This window comes from Adiantum capillus-veneris, chromosome 21, assembly GCF_014529385.1.
Source record: "Adiantum capillus-veneris isolate H3 chromosome 21, ASM1452938v2, whole genome shotgun sequence".
Lineage (NCBI taxonomy): Eukaryota > Viridiplantae > Streptophyta > Polypodiopsida > Polypodiales > Pteridaceae > Adiantum > Adiantum capillus-veneris.
Genome location: NC_140951.1, coordinates 16,834,161 through 16,856,684, shown reverse-complemented (window position 1 = coordinate 16,856,684; position 22,524 = coordinate 16,834,161). Strand labels below are relative to the sequence as shown.

The following is a 22,524-nucleotide window of genomic DNA, read 5'->3' as shown; positions in this document are numbered from 1 at the left end:
AAAAGTTGCACACTAAAGTGAGTACCGTCAGGACGTCTAAGTAAACCAGGAGTGTCAGTCACCTGGGATCCACGGATCAAACAATAAAGCTTGAGTTATGTATCTTTGATTCTCAATATCAAGGCTCTCTCTCTCTCTCTCTCTCTCTCTCTCTCTCTCTCTCTCGCACACGCATGCGCTCACACACACACACACACACACACACACACACATCAGCTAGAGATTGAGACAGGCAGATTTAGAGGAGTACCCACTGAGTCAAGGGTTTGTCACGTGCCAGATAGAGCCTGAGACAAAGCTACATCACATGTCACTGTCCAGTATACTATGAGATACGAGGATGCTTTCACTGTCTATTTAGTGAGGATTTTGGACCACTTTCTAGAGTCGTGAGATACCAGGATCAAAGATGCCTCCGATTATACTCACTCGAGATTTGCAGACACAGAGAGGACCTCTTGAAGAGGGGCACAATGAGAGAGATCCAACGACAGCGGCAGATTACAGATCTCTTTCAGTCACAGACAGAGGAGTTCGAGCAGCCCCCACAGCATAGCAGCACCCAAAGGCATACTGCTTGATCCGGCGATAGAGTTGGGGCAGTCCCGTCGCCCACGGATGAGGGGGCCCTCTCAACATCGACGCAGATTGCGACAGAGGATCCATACCATACTGGCGCGACATAGGAGCTGTCCCGACAGAGTGCTTACCTTGGAGGACTTTGAACCTCTACAACCTTTTGGATCCTGATGTATATGTATATGATGCCTCTACTGTCAAAAAGCTCCATTGTATCAACTCACCATTTGTATCCCTTTTGTATCAGCTTTTACCCCACCCCAACCCGCTATTTTCTTTTCAGTTCTTTGTACTTTTTGTATCCAGACCTGGTATTAGATTCACCACATGTAACCTTTTGGTCGCATAGGTCATTTTGGCCTTTTAAAGACGTACATTTCATCTCTCTCTCTCTCTCTCTCTCTCTCTCTCTCTTTGCGCATGAACTGAGGATGCAGGAGTTGTGGCTGGACAGCGTGGACGGGCCAGGGGTGGAGGCGACGCAGCAGTACAGCGGCACCAATAGGGATTCTGATGCGCAGGCTACAGCACCATGTGCAGGCAGATCTGGGATTCGTGTTGCTGGTTGATAGGGTTTGCGACACACAGGTACAAAACTAGGGTTCGCAAAGACCTGTTTTAGGATTTGCGACGCGCAGGCTGGGCAATAGGGTTCGCAGGCTCAGGTCCCGTCAGCTTCTCTTTCTCTCTCTCCTCTTTTCTTGTAGACGTCTCGCAGCAACAGCAGCCGTCTCTCCATATCCGCCTGCAACAGCAAAACGCCCTCCGACACAGAGAGGACAACTCTATATACATAACTCGAATCAAAATGGAGGTCATGAGTGCTTCACCAGCTTGCAAGCCCCATACAAAGGCAACCTTCATGCGTACAAACAAGCGGATAACACAAATGAAAAGGGAGATGAAAGAATCGAAAGCAGATACGGAAGGATGGTCGAAAGAGAAGGCCAACCTTCTTCAAATGTTCCTCAACGAGGGCGCGCAATGGAAGAAGGAGAAAGAAGACCTGCAAGCAGAGCTACAAGCACTTAAGGCGGATTCACAAGCACTCAAAGAAGAGGTCTCAGCCATCAAGCGAGAGCTGAGTGATAGAGCAAGCGGTGACCTAGAGGAAGGGGAATTCCAGCCCTCGGTGATAGAGAAAATCAAAGTCATCAAGGAGCAGGTACGGATGATCAAAGAGGAGGAGAAATAGAATGTGGTAAAGACGTCTTCGTGGATGGATGTGATCACGAAGACACAGAAGAAGGTGGATGAGGCCGAGAAATGGATAGAAGTCGCTAAGAAAGGGAAAGGGAAAGGGACCACATCTGTCTCCACTCCTACAATCATCAACATGACTCTAGCAGAAGAGCAGCGAAGGAAAACTAGAGCTTTGCATATAAGAGTAACTGGTCTAAAGAATCGAGATGATGTGGAAGGGGAAGTCGCAGAACTTCTCCGCATGATGGGTAGTGAGGCTACTCACACAAAGGCATGGAGGGTAGGGAAGAAGACACAAGGAAACGGGGAGACTTCAAAAGAGAGAGATTTCATCATCCGTTTCCCATCCATGGAGGCATAGAAGGACTTCTTGAAGAGGCGTCCTACACTAAAGAAAACGGGCATATTCCTTGGAGATGACCTCACTCTCACACAACTTGCGCATATGAGAGAGGTAATGCCAGAGATTCAAGCGGCAAGGGAGAAGGGAAAGACGGCCTTCTACAGAGATGGTCGGGTGTTGATTGTAGAGCGACGCTCCACATGACGGCGCGAGACCTATGGGACCACACTCAAAGTTACCACCTGGAATTGTAATGGATCTATGCGCCTTAATGTGGGTGTTTTTTAGGATAGTTTTACGGGAAGAGACATCGTCTTCTACTCTGAGACACATCAGGCCCCTAGGCAGTCTATGCCTCACATTAGTGGATATAGATGGGAGACAGCCTGTAGATAGGAGACACGATCAGAGCACAGAGGGCGGGGCTCAGGAGGAGTGGCAGTGTTATTCGAGGGAGGAGTTGCAGCCATTGATACATATAGCCCGCAGGGATGAGCAAGCTAGGTACATGTGGGTGAGACTGAGAGCAGAGATAGGCAGATATCTTTACATTGCTATTTGCTACTTTCCCCCGAGTACGTCAGTTTATGCACCACCCAGAGGACAGTCCCCCTTTTCTATTTTGGATGATGACATATGGGAGTTCTCTAGAGATGGTGACATCATCATTCTAGGGGATTTCAATGCTAGGACTGCCCATCATCAGACAGTATTTTATGATACTTCACAGGAGATGCTGAGAGAGTTGGATGTTGCAGAGACGGGCCTATCCAGACTATCATAGGATAGGGAACACATTGAGTATGGACGACACTTGATAGACATGGGGACTGCACATGGATTGGCCAGCTTGAATGCCTACAGAGATTTCCCGCTACGGGGGGTTCTACATGCTTTCCACACACACATGGAGCCAGCACAGTGGATTATGTCATGGCACAGCCGAGCCTCATCTCTAGTATCCAGGATCTCATGGTTGGACCTAGACCTTTTGGTGTGGTAGTGGATCATGCTCTTGTGTCGTTGACCATCTCTTTTCAGTTTAGTGTAGCACACAGGCCACAGGCAACAGCCCCTACTCGCTACACCTTCACGCGGGAGACGGACTCTCTATACATAGATGGGATCTAAAGATGCCTGTGCACAGAGGAGCCAGGGCGACCTCTGGAGGAGCTTACTACTATAGTGACACAGACACTACATGATCCCACAGTAGAGGCATACCCACATACCCAGCCTGAGCAGATACGCCCTTCGGGGAGCATGCCCCAGAACAGTTGGTATGATGAGGAATGCCGGGACACTAGAGCTAGACTTCAGAGGGAGGTGCTTTTGGGGGACATCACTCACAGACAGTCCCAGATTGACTTCCGACGCATAGTGCGGCGGAAGAAGAGGGCATTTTTGGCTCGCCTAGAGCAGGATCTATATCAGCTATTCTTGAGTCAGGACTCACGTGAGGCATGGCAGCTCTTTCATGAGCACTCCCCCCCCCCCCCCCCCGCCCCCGCCATCACTTCTATAGAGGCCTCGAGCCAGTACGCATCATCTCTGTACACAGTTCCTGAGCAGCCCCCCCTTCCCGACCCCCCCAATCCATGCCCACACGCGTGTGCTTTTTTCACCGCTGAGATGGTGGGGAAGGCCATTGACAGGATGAGGACTGGGACAGCATATGATCATGATGGCTTAGTGGCTGAGCATTTCACGCATGCCAGAGATTTACTAGCAGAGCTTCTAGCAGTTATGTTTAACCGTGCCATGTGTGAGGGCTTGCTTGATACTTGGAGCCTATCTACTATTGTACCTATCTTCAAGTCGGGAGACCCTATAGAGCCTGGGAATTATCGCATTATCATGATTGGTCACACAATGGCACGGTTGTACACATCTATTCTTGAGCAGCAGCTGAGTAGATGGGCAGAGAGGGAGGGGATACATGCAGCCGGACAGGCAGGGTTCAGGAGGGGTTTTTCTACTCTTGACCATATCTTGACACTCAGAGCCATCATTGAGGAAGGCAAGTCGCATGGGAGACGGATCTATTGTGGCTTTGTGCATCTCCGCAAAGCATTTGACACAGTACCCAGAGCTAGATTGATGCGCAGATTACCACAGATAGGAGTACCCACAGAGCTCATTTGGGGGATCATGGCATTATACAAGTCAGTAGTGGGGCATGTACGCACCTCAGAGGGTCTATCCACACCGGTTCACTCAAACTATTGGGGTGAAGCAGGGTTGCCCGCTCTCTCCTACTCTATTTGGTATGTATGTGGATGAGGTTTCTAACTACATTGAGAGGGATGGTGATAGAGGTGCACAGCTGGCAGGGACATGGATTCCACTATTGTTATATACTGATGATATCGTGCCGATCTCCGACTCTCCGGAGGGGATGCTTTGCATAGGTTTGCCCGGGAAAGTGGTTTGTCCGTCAACCTTGGTAAAACCAAGGTCATGGTATTTGACACCACCCCACAATGAATCAGGAGGTCAGCGCTCGCATTCACATACGACTAGGAGACAGTGGAGTATACAGAAGCCTACACTTACCTTGGAGTGGTTTTTAGTGGGCCGGCATTTTCATTGAGGAGGGCGGCAGAGACTAGATTGACTAGAGTCCATGCAGCATTCGGTAGATTGGAAAGGATGTGTTCACAGGTTCCGTTTCAAGAGCCTCAGACGAAGCTGTGGCTCTTTGACACTTTGGTGGCTTCTGCATTGCTTTATGAAGCTGAGATTTGGGGACCTTCATTGGATCATAACGGGAGGACAGGCCGCACTAATGGATGGGGGGATTGTTACCATATACATGTGGTAGTGATGTGTGTGAACACACTAGGACCGCCGGGGTATTTTTTCCCTCTTTAGGAGGTTTTTTCCCCGTGCATAGACGCCCATCACTCTAGGGCTATCTATCTTTCCATTGCACACTAAGCAACACACTCTCTATTGTGTGCCTTGAGCTTCCTTCGTCTTCTCCAAGCTGTGTGTGTTTCTCTGCAACCCTAATTCCAACAATTGGCATCAGAGCAGGTTGCGTCTTCTCAGGCTCAGTCGCCAACAGCTCCAGCACATGCCTGCTCACTTTCTTCGATTTCTGTGAGCTTTGGCGAGCGTTCGTAGGTCGACAAATATTTCGAGGGAACTCGTAGAGCTTAGTCTGCTCAGATTTCTGATTCAGGCTCATTTCGGCCTCCATTTCCACTACAAGCAGTGTTGCACAGGCTATTTCGTCATTTTGTACAGAGTTTCTGTCAGTGCCGTTTTTTGCATAACAGCTGCCTTACAGTCTTCTACGGTTTGTGCTATATAGCACGTATTGTTCCCACTTCGTTTCTCCTCTTTTCGGGCAGTTTTCACATCAGGTGCAGTATTTACCATGGCTGACAACAACACAGATGTGTTCAAGATGTTTGCTATTGAGGACAGGTTGGATGGGGACAATTACCCTATGTGGGCTTACATGATGCAACATGTTCGCGTTGGAATATTGTGCAGTGCATTGATGTACGTCTTGGTTATGAGGATGCAGGCGATGTTGAGGATGTTGCAGGTCTTGCTGCAAGGATTGCTGCTATTAGAGTTGTTTTGCCTAGGGCAGAACAATCTCGTTGGGATGTAAAGGATGCGCAGGTTCATGCATTGAATGCGTTGTCTGTGAAGCGCACCATTGTTTCTCACATCCGTTCAACAAAATCTGCAAAACAGGCTTGGGATATATTGGCTGGCCTTTATGCAATTCGCAATGAGGCTAAAATTGCTTTGCTGCGTAAAGAGCTGGAGTCGAAGATTATACATGAGGAAGATAATATGGACACTTTCCTTGCTAGTGTCAAGGATATCAATGAGCCACTTATTTCTGCAGGTGAAGTCATTTCAAACAGTTCCCTTGTGCAGACTGTTCTTGATGCCTTACTAGATTCTTACCAGACTTTTGCTAGTACTTGGAGACTTATGACCCAAGGAAATCCTAAAGTTGTCAAGTTTGATGCATTATGCACATTGCTGTTGCAAGAGTAACTTTCCAAAAAAAAACAGGACTAGACAGCGTGCAGTTGAACAAGCTTTTATTGCCTCTCAAAGAAAGGGTGGTAACAGCAATGCAGCCACTTCTTATGGTTCTGCTGCGAGTGGCAAAACTTCTGTTCCTAATGCTTCTGCTGGCAGCAATTCGTCTGGAAATTCTGGTGATAAGGGCAAAAAGAAGATGCGTTGCCATTATTGTAAAGCTAATGATCACTTGATCAAGCAGTGTCCTGAGTTGAAGGCCAAAGAGGGTAAGAAGAAAGAGGGTGGTTCCACTGCAAATGCTAGTTCCACTACAAATGCAGCCATTGTTGAGTTTTCTTTGAAAGGAGACTGTGTTGCTGATGTTGATGCAGAATGGGCTTTTAGCGTAGGTGTACTTGAAATCCTGTTGTCCATGATGCATGCTTGTCAGTTGCTGCAGATCCACATGTGTGGTATTTCGACAGTGGTGCTACAAAGCACATTACCTCACATTGTGAATTGTTCACCTCTCTCGAGTCTGTCTCTCATGAGAATTCAGTCACTTGTGCCAACAATGCCTCTTATCCGGTTCAGGGAGTTGGAAAGATTGTGCCTACTGCTGCAAATGGCAGTTCTTTCACACTTGTTGATGCACTTTATGTACCTGGGATCAAGAAGAATCTTTTGTCTGTATCTACACTTGCTAGACTTGGACTTGTAGTCAAATTTGTGAATGATAGATGTACAATTCATGATCTCAGTTTTGGAGATGAAATTGTTGCATCTGGGCTTTTGTGCCGTGGGCTGTATAAGCTCAGTTTGTATGACAAGTGTGGACAAAATTTTGCAAATGCAATTGCAGATTCAAGGGCTATTTCAGATGCAAAACTTTGGCATGCACGTCTTGGTCATCTGAATTTTGTCAGTTTGCTGCATTTGCAGAAATCTGATATGGTTGCTTCTTTGCCGCGTCTTGAAGCACTTGCCAAACATGTTTGTGAAGGCTGTATTTTGGATAAGATGCAACGTTCGAAGTTTCCAAAGGATGGTTCAATTAGGGCCACATACAGGTTGCAGCTTGTGCATAGTGATGTTTGTGGGCCCATGCAAACTCCGTCCTTGGGCAATTACCTTTACTTCGTGACTTTCATTGATAATTACTCCAGGCATGCATGGGTATTTCCGCTTAAAGCGAAGGCCGAAGTTTTTATGTGCTTCAAATAATTTCTGGCTATGGCTGAAAATGTCTCGAAATGTACTATGGGCACCCTCCGTTCCGATCGAGGGGGAAGTATATGTCTCATGGATTTTATGCATTTCTGGCTAGTCGTGGGATAAAACACCAATGTACAGTTCCTTATACACCTCAGCAAATTGGTGTTGCTAAGAGGAAAAACAGGTCACTTACGGAAATGGCACGATGTATGGTCAAAAGTCAAGCTTTGCAGCATTCTTTTTGGCTTGAGGTCATCATGTGTGCCACTTATGTACTAAACAGGTGTCCTACGAAAGCTTTGCAGTCTATTGCTCTATATGAAGCATGGCATGATAGAAAGCCTTCTATTGAGCACATGCGTGTTTTTGGCTGTTTGGCATATGCTTTGGTGCCACAAACATAGCGCAAAAAATTGGATGATAAGGCTGTCAAATGTATTTTTGTTGGTTATGGTGCTGAAAGCAAAGGTTATAGGTTGTAACATCCGCAAACAAAGCATATTTTGTTTCACGGGATGCAGTGTTTGTGGAAGATTCTGTTCAGCCCTTGTTTTCATATGTACTAGATACAGTAATGTAACTTCACAGGACATTTACGACACTTTATTGCTTCTTTTTAGTGGTGGCAATGAGACAAATGTACAGCCTATGGGGGTTTCCGAAAATGTTATAGATCAGCCTCTTACTGATGTAGATGTACATGATGTACTTGATGAGGGAAGGGCTGAAATGAGCAGGCTAGAGGTATGCCAAAATGACTGGTGCATACATTGCGTGACAGTAAATTGGATGCACCTTTTTCTAGTCGTACTCGTTCAGGCTCTCGCCATGCATCTTATGCATCAGATTGTTATGCTTTGGCTGTGTCTAGCTTACATGATATTGAGGAACCTCTGTCTTTTGATGAAGCACATTCAAAAAATTGGATGGCTGCCATGCAATCAGAATATGATGCACTTAAAGAAAATAACACATGGACTTTATGTGATTTGCCTCCTCGCAAAAAGGCCATTGGTACAAAGTGGGTTTACAAGTTGAAACGCAAGCCGGATGATGAGATCGATCGCCATACGGCTCGACTTGTTGCAAAGGGTTATGCACAACAAAAAGGCATAGATTATGAAGAGACTTTTGCTCCCACTTGTCGTATGACAAAGTGTGCAGATGTAAGAAGGCTTTGTATGGTTCGAAGCAATCTCCTCATGCTTGGTATGAGAAAGCTGACACTCGTTTGGTCAAACAAGGCTTTCGTAACAATCCAACAGAAAGCACATTGTATGTAAAGCGTGAGGGTGATGTACTTCTCATTGTGGTTCTTTATGTCGATGATTTGTTGATCACTAGACCAAATGAGAGACATATTGTTGAATTTAAGGCTGATTTGAATGCTACTTTCAAGATGAAAGATTTGGGGCTGTTGCATCATTACTTGGGTATACAGTTTAAGCAGTGTGATGGTGGTATTGCCTTGTGTCAGAAAAGTTACATAGAGACATTGCTATGTAAGTTTGGACTTGAGGATTGTAAACCTATTGCCACTCCCACGGAAACAAGTTTGAAATTGAGTCTACATGGTGCTAGTGATCCTGCTGATGTCACTCTTTACCAAACGCTGTTGGCTACCTCATTTATGTATGCAACACGAGGCCGGATATTCAATTTGCAGTCTCACAGGTCAGCACATTTATGCATAGCCCAGGGTCTAAGCATTGGCAGGCTGACAAGAGGATTTTCCGATACCTTAGTGGCACTTTACATCTTGGCTTGTTTTATCCCAAGGGGGGATCATTGCTGCCAGAATTACATGCTTTTTCGGACTTAGATTGGGCTGGTTGTTTTGAAACGAGAGTGTGGAGGTTTTTGTTTCATGCTTGGCAGTTCATGTATATCATGGTTGAGCAGGAAGCAACCTACTGTGGCCACTTCGAGTTGTGAGGCTGAGTACAGGGCAGTCTTCACAGCTACAGTTGAGTGTGTATGGCTCAGACGCCTTATGGCCGATTTAATTGTTGGACAGGACACTGCCAACACTATCTAAACTGACAGTCAGAGAGCATTCGCAGTTGTGAGGAACCCAGTTTTTCATGCTCGCACAAAGCACATTGAGATGCATTACCACTATGTCAGGGAGAGGCTCTCAGCAGGAGAGATCAACTTGGCTTATGTACCAACACAGGACAACCTTGCAGATCTTTTCACAAAGGCATTGTCTCGTGAGAAGCTCAAAGCTTTCCGCAAAGCTTTAGGCTTACTACCCTTTGTGGACTGATCATGTCCTTAGGGCATGGCACTTCCCTTTACTCATGTGCCAGCTCTCGTTTACCGCATCACTCCAGGGGGGATTTGTTACCATATACATGTGGTAGTGATGTGTGTGAACACACTAGGACCGCCGGGGCATTTTTTCCCTCTTTAGGAGGTTTTTTCCCCCGTGCATAGTATATACGCCCATCACTCTAGGGCTATCTATCTTTCCATTGCACACTAAGCAACACACTCTCTATGCCTTGAGCTTCCTTCGTCTTTTCCAAGCTGTGTGTTTTTCTCTGCAACCCTAATTCCAATAGGGACATGGAGAAGCCTCTGGTCTCTATGATCTCGCGGCTCATTAGAGCTAAGGCTTCAGTACCACGTGCTATTGTCCGGGTAGAGCTAGCTGCCCCCCCACTAGTGGTTGAGGCGCTCACCAGATTTGTCTCCTTCATACACCGCATGTGGGAACTTCCCAGAGATAGATATGCCCGCCTTGCACTTGAGTCCTCTCGACAGTTAGCCATGCAGGGAGATACAACATGCTGGTATTGGGAAATGACATCATGGTTCCAGGCGCATGGGTTCAACATAGACAGATTGCCTCCCTTCCAGTACTCACTGGATGCACCCTCTCTCACTCTTACACAGTCCAAGATCACCAGGCTCATCCGCCAGGACCACAGACTCAGCTAGACACCAGGAGGACATGGATACAGCCAGCACAGGAGCTGGGCACGAAGATGGCTTTCTACACGGAACATCTTCTCCAGCTTACGGAGGACGGTTTTGTGACGAGGCCCAGATACATGGACACCCACTTGTCTCATGCGATACGATGTGCTATTGGCCAGATGCGCACATCTTCACACCAGCTGCGGATCGAGACTGGGAGATACAGCGGAGTACTAGCAGAGGCCAGGATATGCCCCCTATCATTTTGTCATCTTGTTACTCTGACTTTGTATCAGATCCATCACATTGTAACTTTCTGGTCTCATAGGTCACTTTGGCCTTTTGAAGACGTTAATATAACATTTCATTTCATCTCTCTCTCTCTCTCTCTCTCTCTCTCTCTCTCTCTCTCTCTCTCAAAAGGCTTGATTGCTATGAAGTTTCCCCGTTGCTGTCCAGCATATTCAGCTGTGTTCTCTGCTAGTTATCTCTGCAGGGGACGTCCGTTTACAGGTAGCCTATTTGCAGCCAGCCGTTCAGGGAACGTCTCCACCCAAATTCAGCTTGCTGTCCATTGCTGTTTGCATCAACTGTCCGCTGTCCAGCCAACCAAACAGTCCATTTCAGCCCTGTTGGAATGGTATTTTAGGTACGCAGCTTGGGGAGATAGCACATTTTTGGCAATAGAGAGCAAGAGTAGCTTATCCGTGTGCACGTCTCCCTCGACGGTAACGAAGGCAACATTCATGGTCATGAAAGACAGGTGGAAAAAGAGATGAAAGAGCGGAAAACGGAGATTGAAGGATAGTGGAAAGAAAAGGCCAACCTCATTCAAATGGTCTTCAACGAGGGCAAGCAATGGATAAAGGAGAAAGAAGACTTCAGGTGGAAGTCCAAGCGCTCCAGGAGGAAGTCTCAGCCCTCAAGCGAGAGCTTGTGGAAACTAGAGCGGGAAGTGTACTTGAAGAAGGAGAAATCCCGCCCTCGATGATAGAAGAACTCAAAGTCATCAAAGAACAAGTGTGGAAGATCAAAGAAGAAGAGAAGCAACAAGAGGCGAAGACGTCATCGTGGGTAGAGGTAATCACGAAAACATAGAAGAAGGGAGAAGAGACTGAGAAATGGAAAGCGAAAGGGAAAGAACCAACAACCATCCCCACTCCCACAATCATCAACATGCCCTAGATGAAGAGCAAAGGAGGAAGGTTAGAGCTTTACATGTACGAGTGACCGGTCTAAAAGACCGTGATGATGTGGAGGGGGATGTCAAAGAACTTCTGATTATGATGGGTAGTGAGGCCACTCACACAAAGGCATGAAGAGAGAAGGAAATGAAGAGACTTCAAAGGAGAGAGCATTGATCCTTCGCTTCCCCTCCATGGAAGCAAAGAAGGGTTTCTTGAAGAAGCGTCCTACACTAAAGAAGATGGGGATATTCCTTGGCCACGAACTCACACTCTCACAGCTTGATCATATACAAGAAGTTATGCCTGAGATAAGGACGCTCGAGAGAAAGGATAATTGGCCTTTTATAGAGATGGACGAGTGGTTATTATGGAGAGGCGCTCCGCATGACGGCGCGAGACCTATGGGACCACACTCAAAGTTGCTAGTTGGATTTGTAATGGATCTCTATGCCTTGATTTGGGTGCTTTTGAGGATACTTTCATTGGGAGGGACATCATCTTCTACTCCGAGACACATCACGCCCTTGGGCAATCTATGCCACATGTCAGCGGATACAGATGGGAGACAACTTGCAGACAAGAGGGCAGAGGACGGGGCTCGGGGGGAGTGGCAGTTTTATTTAGGGAGACGTTGCGGGCATTCATACATATTGCCCGCAAGGATGGGCAGGCTAGGGACATGTGGGTGAGATTGAGGGCAGAGACACGCAGATACCTCTACATTGCTATTTGCTACTTTCCTCCGAGTACGTCAGTATATACACCACCTAGAGGACAATCCCCCTTTTCTACTTTGGATGATGACATATGGCAGTTCTCTAGGGATGGTGACATTATCATCCTGGGGGACTTCACTTGATAGACATGGGGACTGTAGCTTTCCACACAGACATGGAGCCAGGACAGTGGATTATGTCTTGGCACAGCCGAGCTTTATCTCTAGTATCAAGGGCCTCACAGTTGGACCCAAACCTGTTGGTGTGGCAAAGTAGATCGTGCCCTTGTGTCAATGTCCATCTCTTTCCAGTTTAGTGTAGCACACATACCACAGATAGCAGCCGCTACACGCTACACCTTTACATGGGAGACGGACTTCGTCTACGTAGATGGGATTTACAGACGACTGTGCACCGAGGAGCCAGGGCGACTATACTAACACAGACATTGCATGATGTAGCAGCAGAGGCGTACCCACAAGCCCAGCCTCGGCAGAGACGACGTTTTGGAAGCGTGCCCCATAAAAGCTGGTATGATGAGGAGTGCCGCGAGACGAGAGCTAGGCTTTAGAGGGAGGAGTTTTTGGGGACATCACTCACAGAGAGTTAAGGATTGACTTCCGACGCCTGGTGTGGCGGAAGAAGAGGGCATTTTTTGGTTCGACTAGAGCAGGATCTATATCAGCTATTCTTGAGTCAGGACTCAGGTGAGGCATGGCGACTCTTTCATGAGCACTCCCCCCCTCCTACCATTATTTCTACAGAGGCATGGGGCCAGTATGCATCATCTCTGTACACACTTCCTCGACAGCCGCCTCTTTCCGACCACATAGAGCCATACCCACACACGTGCTTTTTTCACCGCTGAGATGGTAAAGGAGGTCATCGATAGGATGAGGACCGGGAGAGCATATGATCATGATGGCTTAGTGGCTGACCATTTTATACATGCCAAGGATCTACTCGCAGAGCTTCTAGCAATGATGTTCAACCGTGCCATGTGTGAGGGTCTGCCTGATACTTGGAGTTTATCTACTATTGTACCTATCTTCAAGTAAGGAGACCCTATGGAGCTTGGGAATTATCGCACTATCATGATTGGACACACATTGGCACAGCTGTACGCATCCATTCTTGAGCAGCAGTTGGGTAGATGGACAAAGAGGGAGGGTATATGCGCAGCCGGCGGGCAAGCAGGGTTCAGGAGAGGTTTTTCTACTCTTGACCACATTCTGACACTCAGAGCATTATTGAGGAGGGCATATCACATGGGAGACAGATCTATTGTAGCTTTGTGGACTTCCACATTGATGTGAAAACATGGGAGTATCCACAGAGCTGATTTGGGGGATCATGGCATTATATAGATTAGTAGCTTTGTGGACTTCTATTGTAGCTTCCAGATTGATGTGAAAACATGGGAGTATCCACAAAGCTGATTTGGGGAATCATGGCATTATATCGATCGGTAGTGGGGCATGTACGCACTCCAGAGGGGTTATCTGCATTAGTTCACTCCTCTATCGGGGTGAAGCAAGGCTGCCCGCTCTCTCCTACTCTATTTCTATGTATGTGGATGAGGTTTTTGACTATATTGAGAGAGAGGGCGATAGAGGTGCACAGCTGACAGGGACATGGATTCCATTATTGTTATATGCTGATGATATTGTGTTGATCTCCGATTGCTCGGTGTAGCCCAGAGATCCACTTTGCGTATTCGTTTCAAGAACCTCGACACAGACCCAGCCTACCAAGGCTGGCCAGGCCCAACAGGTAGAGACGCAAGGAGCACAAACGGGTACCTCTCCTGAGACCGATGCCTAGGCAGATGAGGGCTGGCAGCATATTCGAGGCCGTCATCGTCAAGGATAGGCGAGCCAGTTTGACGCCCCTGATGGTCGGCCTACACCAGGCCAATAGCAATGGGTTCCCACAGGGATCTGTTTTGACCTTGTACACCAGGATGAGCTAGCAGATGCGATGCCCCCTCCACCTCAGCTTCGCTACGAACAGCCCCTCCTCCTCCGGCCCCCTGGCCTACAATCCCCACTTCTCCTCCTCCACCCACCCCCTCCGCCTCTTCCGTCCCTCCCGCTAGTCCTTCCGCCCCCTCTCCTGATCCCTCCCATGCCCTGCCCCCAGCCTAGGGGACAGGCCACTCTTCGGCAGCTTGGAGGTCTCTTGACAATGCATTTTCCAAGAGCCGCCTGGTGCAAGCGGAGCAACCCTACTTGGGACGCCCCTTGTAGTGCAAGCATCACCCTTTGGGGCAGTCCGTCGCGAGCTGACCAGTTTTGACATTCGCCACCGTTGGGACTTCTTCGACTACAACTTTACATGTTTTCTCAGCCACCCTTATCCTAGCCTCGAGGCGGCTTGTTTCACAATACAAGTTTTGTTTCTGGCAGCCGAAGGAGCAGAGGCCCTAGACACAGCGGTTGGTTTTTCCTTCTTGTTGTGTGGCACAGATTCGACAGAGTGGACCATGAATACAATGATGGACTAGCTCCATGCTCATGCCTCGAGTTCTCTCACCACACGGGAGACTTGGGGGTGACAGACTTGATACAGACTATGTGGCCGTTGGCCAAGTTCTCTATGACACCCTGTTACGTCCCGCTCACAAGAGAGGGGATCTAGCTTAGATGCCGTCAGGATGGGCGTCCAGTGTCCAGGCGGACGTAGTGTGAACACGGCCAGTGTGGCCGGCCATTATTATAAAAGGGAGGCCAAGGCCTCATTTGTAGTTATCAACCCCCACTAGCAGAGTGCCAGTGGTTAGCCCACGATGCTAGGAGTGCGCGAGGTCACCTCGAGGAGTGAGGCCGGGTGGTATGGGACGCCCGATCTTACAGGTGCACGCCTACGTCCTCGGACGGTGGCCCCAGCACGGGGGAGCTGCCGGATGGTGGCTATGGTCGGGTGGTTCGTCCAATGCGTATCTGTAGGCGGTCTGTGTAGCCGGGAGATCCCTTCTCCTTGTTCATTTCATGGTATCAGAGCCGGCTTGGCTGCACGAAGGACCGTGTTCACACCTACGGACTGGTTCGAGACAAGGAGCCTTAATTTCACGTAATCTTTAGTGATTAATTTGCTGAAATTACTTACTTTTCTTCTCGAAAGCATGTTTGCAAGTAAGGAAATAGTGTTCGGTTGCTGATTTTTGACAAAAATCAGCAAACTGGTAGGTGAAAGTGCTGAAAAATGGAATTTTTCAGTGGATTACTTATTAAATCGGAGGTTTACCTATTGAATTGTTGGTTTTAGCTTAAAATTCGGCATGCTGTATCCTTTCGAATCTCTCTCTGTAAGTCCCTCTGTGCGAAGCATAGAGAGAGAGAGAGAGAGAGAGAGAGAGAGAGAGAGAGAGAGAGAGAGAGAGAGAGAGTCACCTTCTTGACTCTACGTGGTCCTCCTCTCCTCTGTGAGCGCTAAGGCTGCAAGAACGCAGCATGACAGGCTTGGCTCCAAATTGGCCCTCATGAGCGTGGTGGACATACGCACCCACGTTGGGTGCACGAATGGGTTTTTTCTCCATGCGGCACTCGCAGGCAGATGGGCGCTCGATTTTTTTCCAGCCTGGGTTGAAGTTTTGTTTTACGCTATCACTTAAATTTTGTTGCTTAAATTAAGTGACTCTTTTTATTTTAAGTGTGGCCAGGACATTTTGAGTTTTTAAAGTATGGTCTGAAACCTGAGTTTATTAAAAAACTCACTTACAGAGACTCATAAGTTACAGACAATTGACTTTTTGGCTCTGCTGTTTCTCTCTCGCCGCTCCTCTCTCTCACCTGCTCGCGCTCCCGCCACCACCTGCTCGCCTTCAGACGCTCACGTCGACACGTAGAGCTCCTCAAACTTCAAGTTTTCGTGAACGAAAAGTGCAGAAAAGGCCCAGTTTTGCGTGAAATTCCCAGTTTTTCACGCACTCTGCCATGGATTCCTCCAGCTCAGATGTGCAACATGACGATGCGCCAGGTAATATCCAAATTCCATTCACGTATGCTCTCTACACATGGATTACAAGTACTTTCCAGAGTTTCAACGAGCATGTTACCGCTCTGGAAAACGCGAAAGTTCAGACGAACCTTCGCTTGGCCTCTCTCGAAGGGGTCATGCAGGGGCTCAGTTCTCGACTCTCTACTCTCGAAAATATGGCTCAGTCGACGACTGCGCGTATTTCCGAGGGCGAAACCCGTCTCCAACAATTGCGGATGCAGATTGCTGCTTTTGGGCATTCACAGGGTGGTCCGACTACCACGATTCCGTACAAAACTACAAATTTCTCAGGGGAAGAAAAGGATTGTACGGAACTAGCCGTAAATAATTGGTTGCACCAGTGGACCACATACTTTGATCTCCATGGGGAGCATGATGAAAGGAGGATTCAGACGATTCCTCTCTCTACGCAGTAAGGCGCTTACTTGGTGGTGCGACATGATAGAGAAGCCTACGACGTGGGCTGATTTTTGTGTGAAATTCAAGAGGAATTTCGCTAAAATGGACCCTTTGTGAGCTTATGCCAAACTGAAGAGTCTTTCGATGAAAACTCTGTCTTTTGATAAGTATACGACAGCTTTCAAAGAGGCGCTCACCTTCTGCAAGGTGGATTCTACGCACGCTGTGCACATGTATCTGCTGGGATTGCATGAGGATTACCGTTTGGCCTTAATTAAGGATAAAGCCCCGACTGATGTCGAGGATGCAGTGGCAAAGGCCAGGACGTTCCATTTAATAAATGGAGCGAATTATGAGAAGAAAAGAACTACAGACCATCAATCCGGTGAGGGTGCTTCGAGGAAGCGAAGCCACCCCGATTCCAGCATAAGTCCAAATCACCGCCGAGATCTTCTCAGGAGAAGAAGAATGCTTCAATTGCTGATACAGTGAAGAAGGGGGCTTGCGTCGGATGTGGCCAGACGGGTCACCAAATCAAAGATTGCCCCAAGAAGAAGAAGAAGAAACCGCAAGGCCGTCCTTCGGTTCAGATTCACGAGATCTCAAGTAGCTCTGATGTCATTCAAGTTGAAATCCATCATTTAGCGCATTGTTCATGCACTAATTGTACTTTAGTACCAAAGTGTTTGGTAAGCACGAGCTTCTCCGTTTCCCCGGAAAGATCAATGGTCACGACGTGACCGTACTCCTTGATAATGGAAGCTTACACAATTTTGTGGATGCAAAATTGGTGCAGAAACTGAGCCTGCGGACGTGGGACAGTGACCATGAGTATCCCGTGAAGATGACTCGTGGCGTGGATACGGATGGTTCCAGACTTGTTGCTCGAGCTACCTGATTACAAGGAGAACCTGGATTTCCACATCATGCGCCTGGACAGAGCAGATGTTATTTTAGGACTTCCATGGTTTTATGATAAACAAGACTCATTGTATATAGACTATGTACATCACTCTCTTGTTTTTGTTAAGTAGAACATGCCTCATGTATCTGTGTCGCTTTGTAATCAAAAGTCTGTAAATAATGGTTTTGCAATACCAGTTGTTACTGCTTTGGAAATGTATAAAGAAATCAAGTCTTCTGATGTTGACTTATATCAATATGTACCATCTCCTTGGTTTGATTCATTAGTGCTTGGTACTTCTGTCATTGAATTTCGTAAAAATGTTTCATGTTCTTCTGTTGAACTTGGGGATTCCGACGAATCCGAGAAATCATGACTGATTTCGAGATGTTTTTCCTGATGATCTACCTCCTGGCTTGCCGCCTTTGAGAAGAGTAGATCATGGCATTGAGTTGGTGGCTAGTAGCCAACCCTTCTCAAAGCAACCCTATAGGTTTAGTAAAACCGAGGAGGACGAGATTCAGCGATAGCTGAAGGATTATCTCGACAGGGCCTAGCAAATCCCCGTGGGGAGTGCCAGTGCTACTTTCTCGAAAGAAGGATAACACAATGCACTTCTGCGTGGATTACAAGGGGTTGAATAAGCTCACTGTCAAGAACAAGTATCGGCTCCCGCGCATGGACGATCTGATAGATCGGCTCCATGGAGTGTTGTATTTCACGAAGATAGACCTGCAATCAGGCTATCATCAGATACGGATCAAACTGGAAGATATTCCTAAGACAGGCTTCCATACGCGTTATGGTCACTACGAGTTTTTGGTTTTGCCTTTTGGTTTGAGCAACGCTTCAACTACGTTTCAGCAGATGATGAATGATCTGCTGAGACCATTTTTAGGCAACTTCGTTGTTGTATTTCTCGATGATATCTTGATCTACAGCCACAGTTTGCCTGAGCACCTAGCGCATATACGCACTGTTCTCGAAGTACTGAGAACTGAGAAGCTTTACGCCAAGGCTTCTAAGTGTGAATTCTTTAAGAAAGAGCTTTCGTACTTGGGTCACATTATTACTCATTATGAAATTCGCGTTGACCCTAAAAAATTGGATAAAGTGAAAAATTGGCCCATTCTGAACAATGTACGCCAAGTAAAGTCCTTTTTAGGCTTTACTGGATTCTTTCGCAAGTTTATCAAGGATTACTCTAAAGTTGCCGCTCGGCTTACGTAACCTTTAAAAGGAGGGGTGAAAGGGCCAAAGACTTCGGGTCCTCATCGTAAAGGTAATCCCCCTGTTGTTTGGAATGAGCGTCCCGACGAGAGCTTTCGGACACTAAAGCACTTGGTGACTACTGCGCCAATATTGCACATTGTGGATCCTAGCAAACCGTTTGTGGTTGAAACGGATGCTAGTGATTATGCTATTGGTGCGGCATTATACCAGGATGGACGTCCTGTTGCGTTTGAAAGTAAGAAACTTTCTGACGCTGAGATGCGTTTTCCAACGTATGAGAAGGAGCTTTATGCCGTAGTCCACGCCCTGACGAAATGGCGGCACTACTTGTATGGCTCTACGTTTGTTGCATGGACAGATCATCATTCCTTGCGCTATATCTGTGATCAGGGTGATCTCAGAGGCCGGAAGGCTAGATGGGTTGAGCTTATGCAAGAGTTTGACTTTGAGATCCGTTATAGAAAAGGATCCAGCAATCGAGTTGTCGATGCACTCAGCACGATTCCTGAGGTTAATGCACTGTCTATGGCTGAAATCTCGACGGATTTCTCTCTCTCTCCGAGGGCTATGTCGTTCCAATGGCCATTTTGGCAAGATATGGAATGAGGTCGAAGCGGGGCATGACTCGCATACAAGCTTGGGTGGTCCGGAGACCCAAGTGAGTCGTGCTGGAGAGACGAGACAGCGACAATATTCCATAAGAGGTGGACTATTGTTCAGAAATGGTAAAGTCTACGTGCCGGAAATCGATGAGATTCGACAAAGGATTTTGTACGAATGCCACGATGTTCCTAACGCTGGGCACCCAGGCATCCAGAGAACTTTGGCTTTGGTCAAGCGATATTTCTATTGGCCAAGAATGCGCTCTTACATAGAGAGCTAGTGAAGAGATGCACTCAGTGTCAGGTCAATAAGGCAGAGCGCCTTAGGAAAGCTGGCCTGCTACATCCATTGGAAATCCCAGATGCCAAGTGGCAGAGTATTTCCATGGACTTCATCGTTGGTTTGCCAAATACTAGTCGAGGCAATGACGCTATTTGGGTTGTGGTCGATAGACTCACAAAAATGGCGAAGTTTATACCAACGAAGTCGACAGTAAAAAGCCATGAGTTGGCGGTTTTATTTGTCGATCAGCTTTATAAGCTGTATGGTCTGCCAGAGGATATCGTCAATGATCGAGATACTAAGTTCACTGGCCGATTTTGGCGACATGTGTTTGCTCATCTTCAGACGAAGTTGAGTATATCGTCTTCTGACCATCTTGAGTCCGACGGACAAACTGAGAGGATCAATCAGACGTTAGAGGACATGTTGAGAGCCAATGTCTCTCATAGGCAGTCTGACTGGGAAAGGTATCTTCCACAGTTAGAGTTTGCCTATAATAGTCGCAAGCATTCTGCTACTGGATTTAGCCCGTTCATGCTGATGTATGGATTTGAACCTAAATCCCCAATTGCTATTGGCTTAGAGAAAGTCAAGGAACGCCAAGCTCGTGATTTCCTGTATGACATGCAAGAAATGCTCGAATTGGCTAAGGATAGTATAAGAACGGCTCGTGATCGAGTCACTACTTATGCTAATCAAAAGAGGTCTCCAAGGACTCTAGATGTGGGACAATGGGTCTATTTGAAGATACCCAAGGATTCCAAGACTATGCGAACAGGAAAGCATTATAAGCTTTCAGCTAGATATTATGGTCCGTTCTTGATCACAAAGAAAATTGGCCAAGTTGCCTACAAATTGGCTCTTCCTTCCGATGTTAGTGTACATCCAGTGTTTCATGTCAGCCGCCTTTAAGTGAAATTGGGCGAAGCCGACGTTGTTGTGCCTATCGAGAAAAATGTACGGCAAGATATGCAAACTGAGTATATTCCTCGAGAACCAGAAGCAGTTTTAGATCATCGTACCCGTCATTCGCGTCAAAAGGCTTATGACGAGTACTTAATTAAATGGAAGGGTCAATCTGAAAGGTTTGCTACTTGGGAACCCGTTAGAGCTTTGAAGGCTAAATATCCCCACTTCATTGATGAGGACATCAACGGTTCTTAAGAGGGGAAGTATGTTACGTCCCGCTCACAGGAGAGGAGATCTAGCCCAGATGCCATCGGGATGGGCGTCTAGTGTCCGCGCGCATGTAGTGTGAACACGGCCAGTGTGGCCGGCCATTATTATAAAAGGGAGGCCAAGGCCTCATTTGCAGTTATCGACCCCCACTGGCAGAGTGCCAGTGGTTAGCCCACGAGGCTAGAAGTGCGCGAGGTCACCTCGAGGAGGTGAGGCCGGGTGGTACGGGACGCTCGGTCTTACAGGTGCACGCCTACGTCCTCGGACACTAGCCCCAGCATGAGGGAGCTGTCGGATGGTGGCTATGGTCGGGTGGTTCGTCCGACGCGTATCTGTAGGCAGTCTGTGTAGCCGGGAGATCCCTTCTCCTTGTTTGTTTCACACCCCTAGATGTCTCATTGTGTGGCACAGATCCGCCAACCAAGTGGACCATGCATACAGTGATGGACTAGCTCCATGCTTGCGCCTCGAGTTCTCTCACCACACGGGAGACTTGGGGGTGACAGACTTGTTACAAACTGTGGCCGTTGGTTAAGTTCTCTGTGACACCACCAGATGCAGTAGGATGTATACACATTGTGGTATACTTCTTTGCACACTCAAAGTGCAGGGACGCTCCAAACACGGCTATCTCGAGGTCGCTCGGACGTGGATTACTCCCCATTCAAGCCTGCCTCAAAGATTGCTAGATTGGCTGCTATGGTAGCATCGATTTTCTCTCACTGACCCCATAAGGATTGTCTCATGGAATGTGTAGGGGCTAGGTGGACCCCAGTTTCTACGTCAGAGGGGTGGACTCAGACAGGAGCTCCAAAGATGCCCTGTGGGTGGAGCCAATAATATGCTTATGCTCCATGAGCATTATTTGCATGAGAGCCATATCAGGAAATGTAAGCAAATCTTGCGTGGTCGCTATGAGACCTTTGAGTTAGCTGCTTTTGGGCCTAATGGCATTTAGGGAGGTATATGTATGACTATTGCGGATTCATGGTAGTAGGCCATTGTGGGCAGAGGCATCAGTGTACCATGCAGAGGCATCAAGTGTACCATGCAGGGCCCAATGGGTCATTATGCAAGTCCATGGTTGCCTTGTGGGTTTCTTAAACATTTATGTGCCCAACCATGCGCGTGCATGGGCTGAGTTTTGGTCTCTGTGTTTGCATTCTATGGAGTGAGATATCTCGCACATTGCACCGAGGAGCACCCACTATAGAGGACACGACACATTATCTCCCCTAAACTGGCAAGAACGTGGATCCCATTGTTGTTATATGCTGATGATATTGTGTTGATCTTTGACTCACCAAAGGGTATGCAGTGACAGTTGGATGCATTACACAGTTTTGCAGAGGATAGTAGATTGTATGTAAGCCTTCGTAAAACCAAGGTTATGGTGTTTAACACCACACCACATTGGATAAGGAGATCAGAACCGACTTTCACATATGGTGAGGAGATTGTAGAGTATACAGATGCATGGGTGGAGATTACTAGACTCATTCGTGAGGACCTGATCCAACTGGATACCAGGAGGACATGGATAGAGCTGCCAAAGGAGTTGGCACGAAGATGGCTTTCTTTAGAGAGCACCTTCTCCACCTCACGGGAGATGGGTTTGTAATTCAACCCAGCTACGTGGATACACATATGTCTCATGGTTTGCGGTGTGCCATTGGTCAGATACACACATCCTCACATGAGCTGGAGATTGAGACTGTAGATTCAGAGGGATACCAGCAGACAGCAGGATATGCCGCTTAT

General features: G+C 47.4%; 1 protein-coding gene across 5 annotated transcripts in view; it reads right to left on the bottom strand.

Annotated features, from left to right (window-relative positions):
* The window catches only part of PDE318 (P-loop containing nucleoside triphosphate hydrolases superfamily protein), a 189,141-nt gene that overhangs the window by 29,656 nt on the left and 136,961 nt on the right, over window positions 1–22,524 (bottom strand). For all 5 annotated transcript variants that reach the window (XM_086493189.1, XM_086493186.1, XM_086493188.1 and 2 more), the window contains one exon: window positions 26–62. In XM_086493189.1, coding sequence (XP_086349315.1) covers window positions 26–62 — 37 coding nt within the window. The remainder of the gene's footprint in view (window positions 1–25; window positions 63–22,524) is intronic.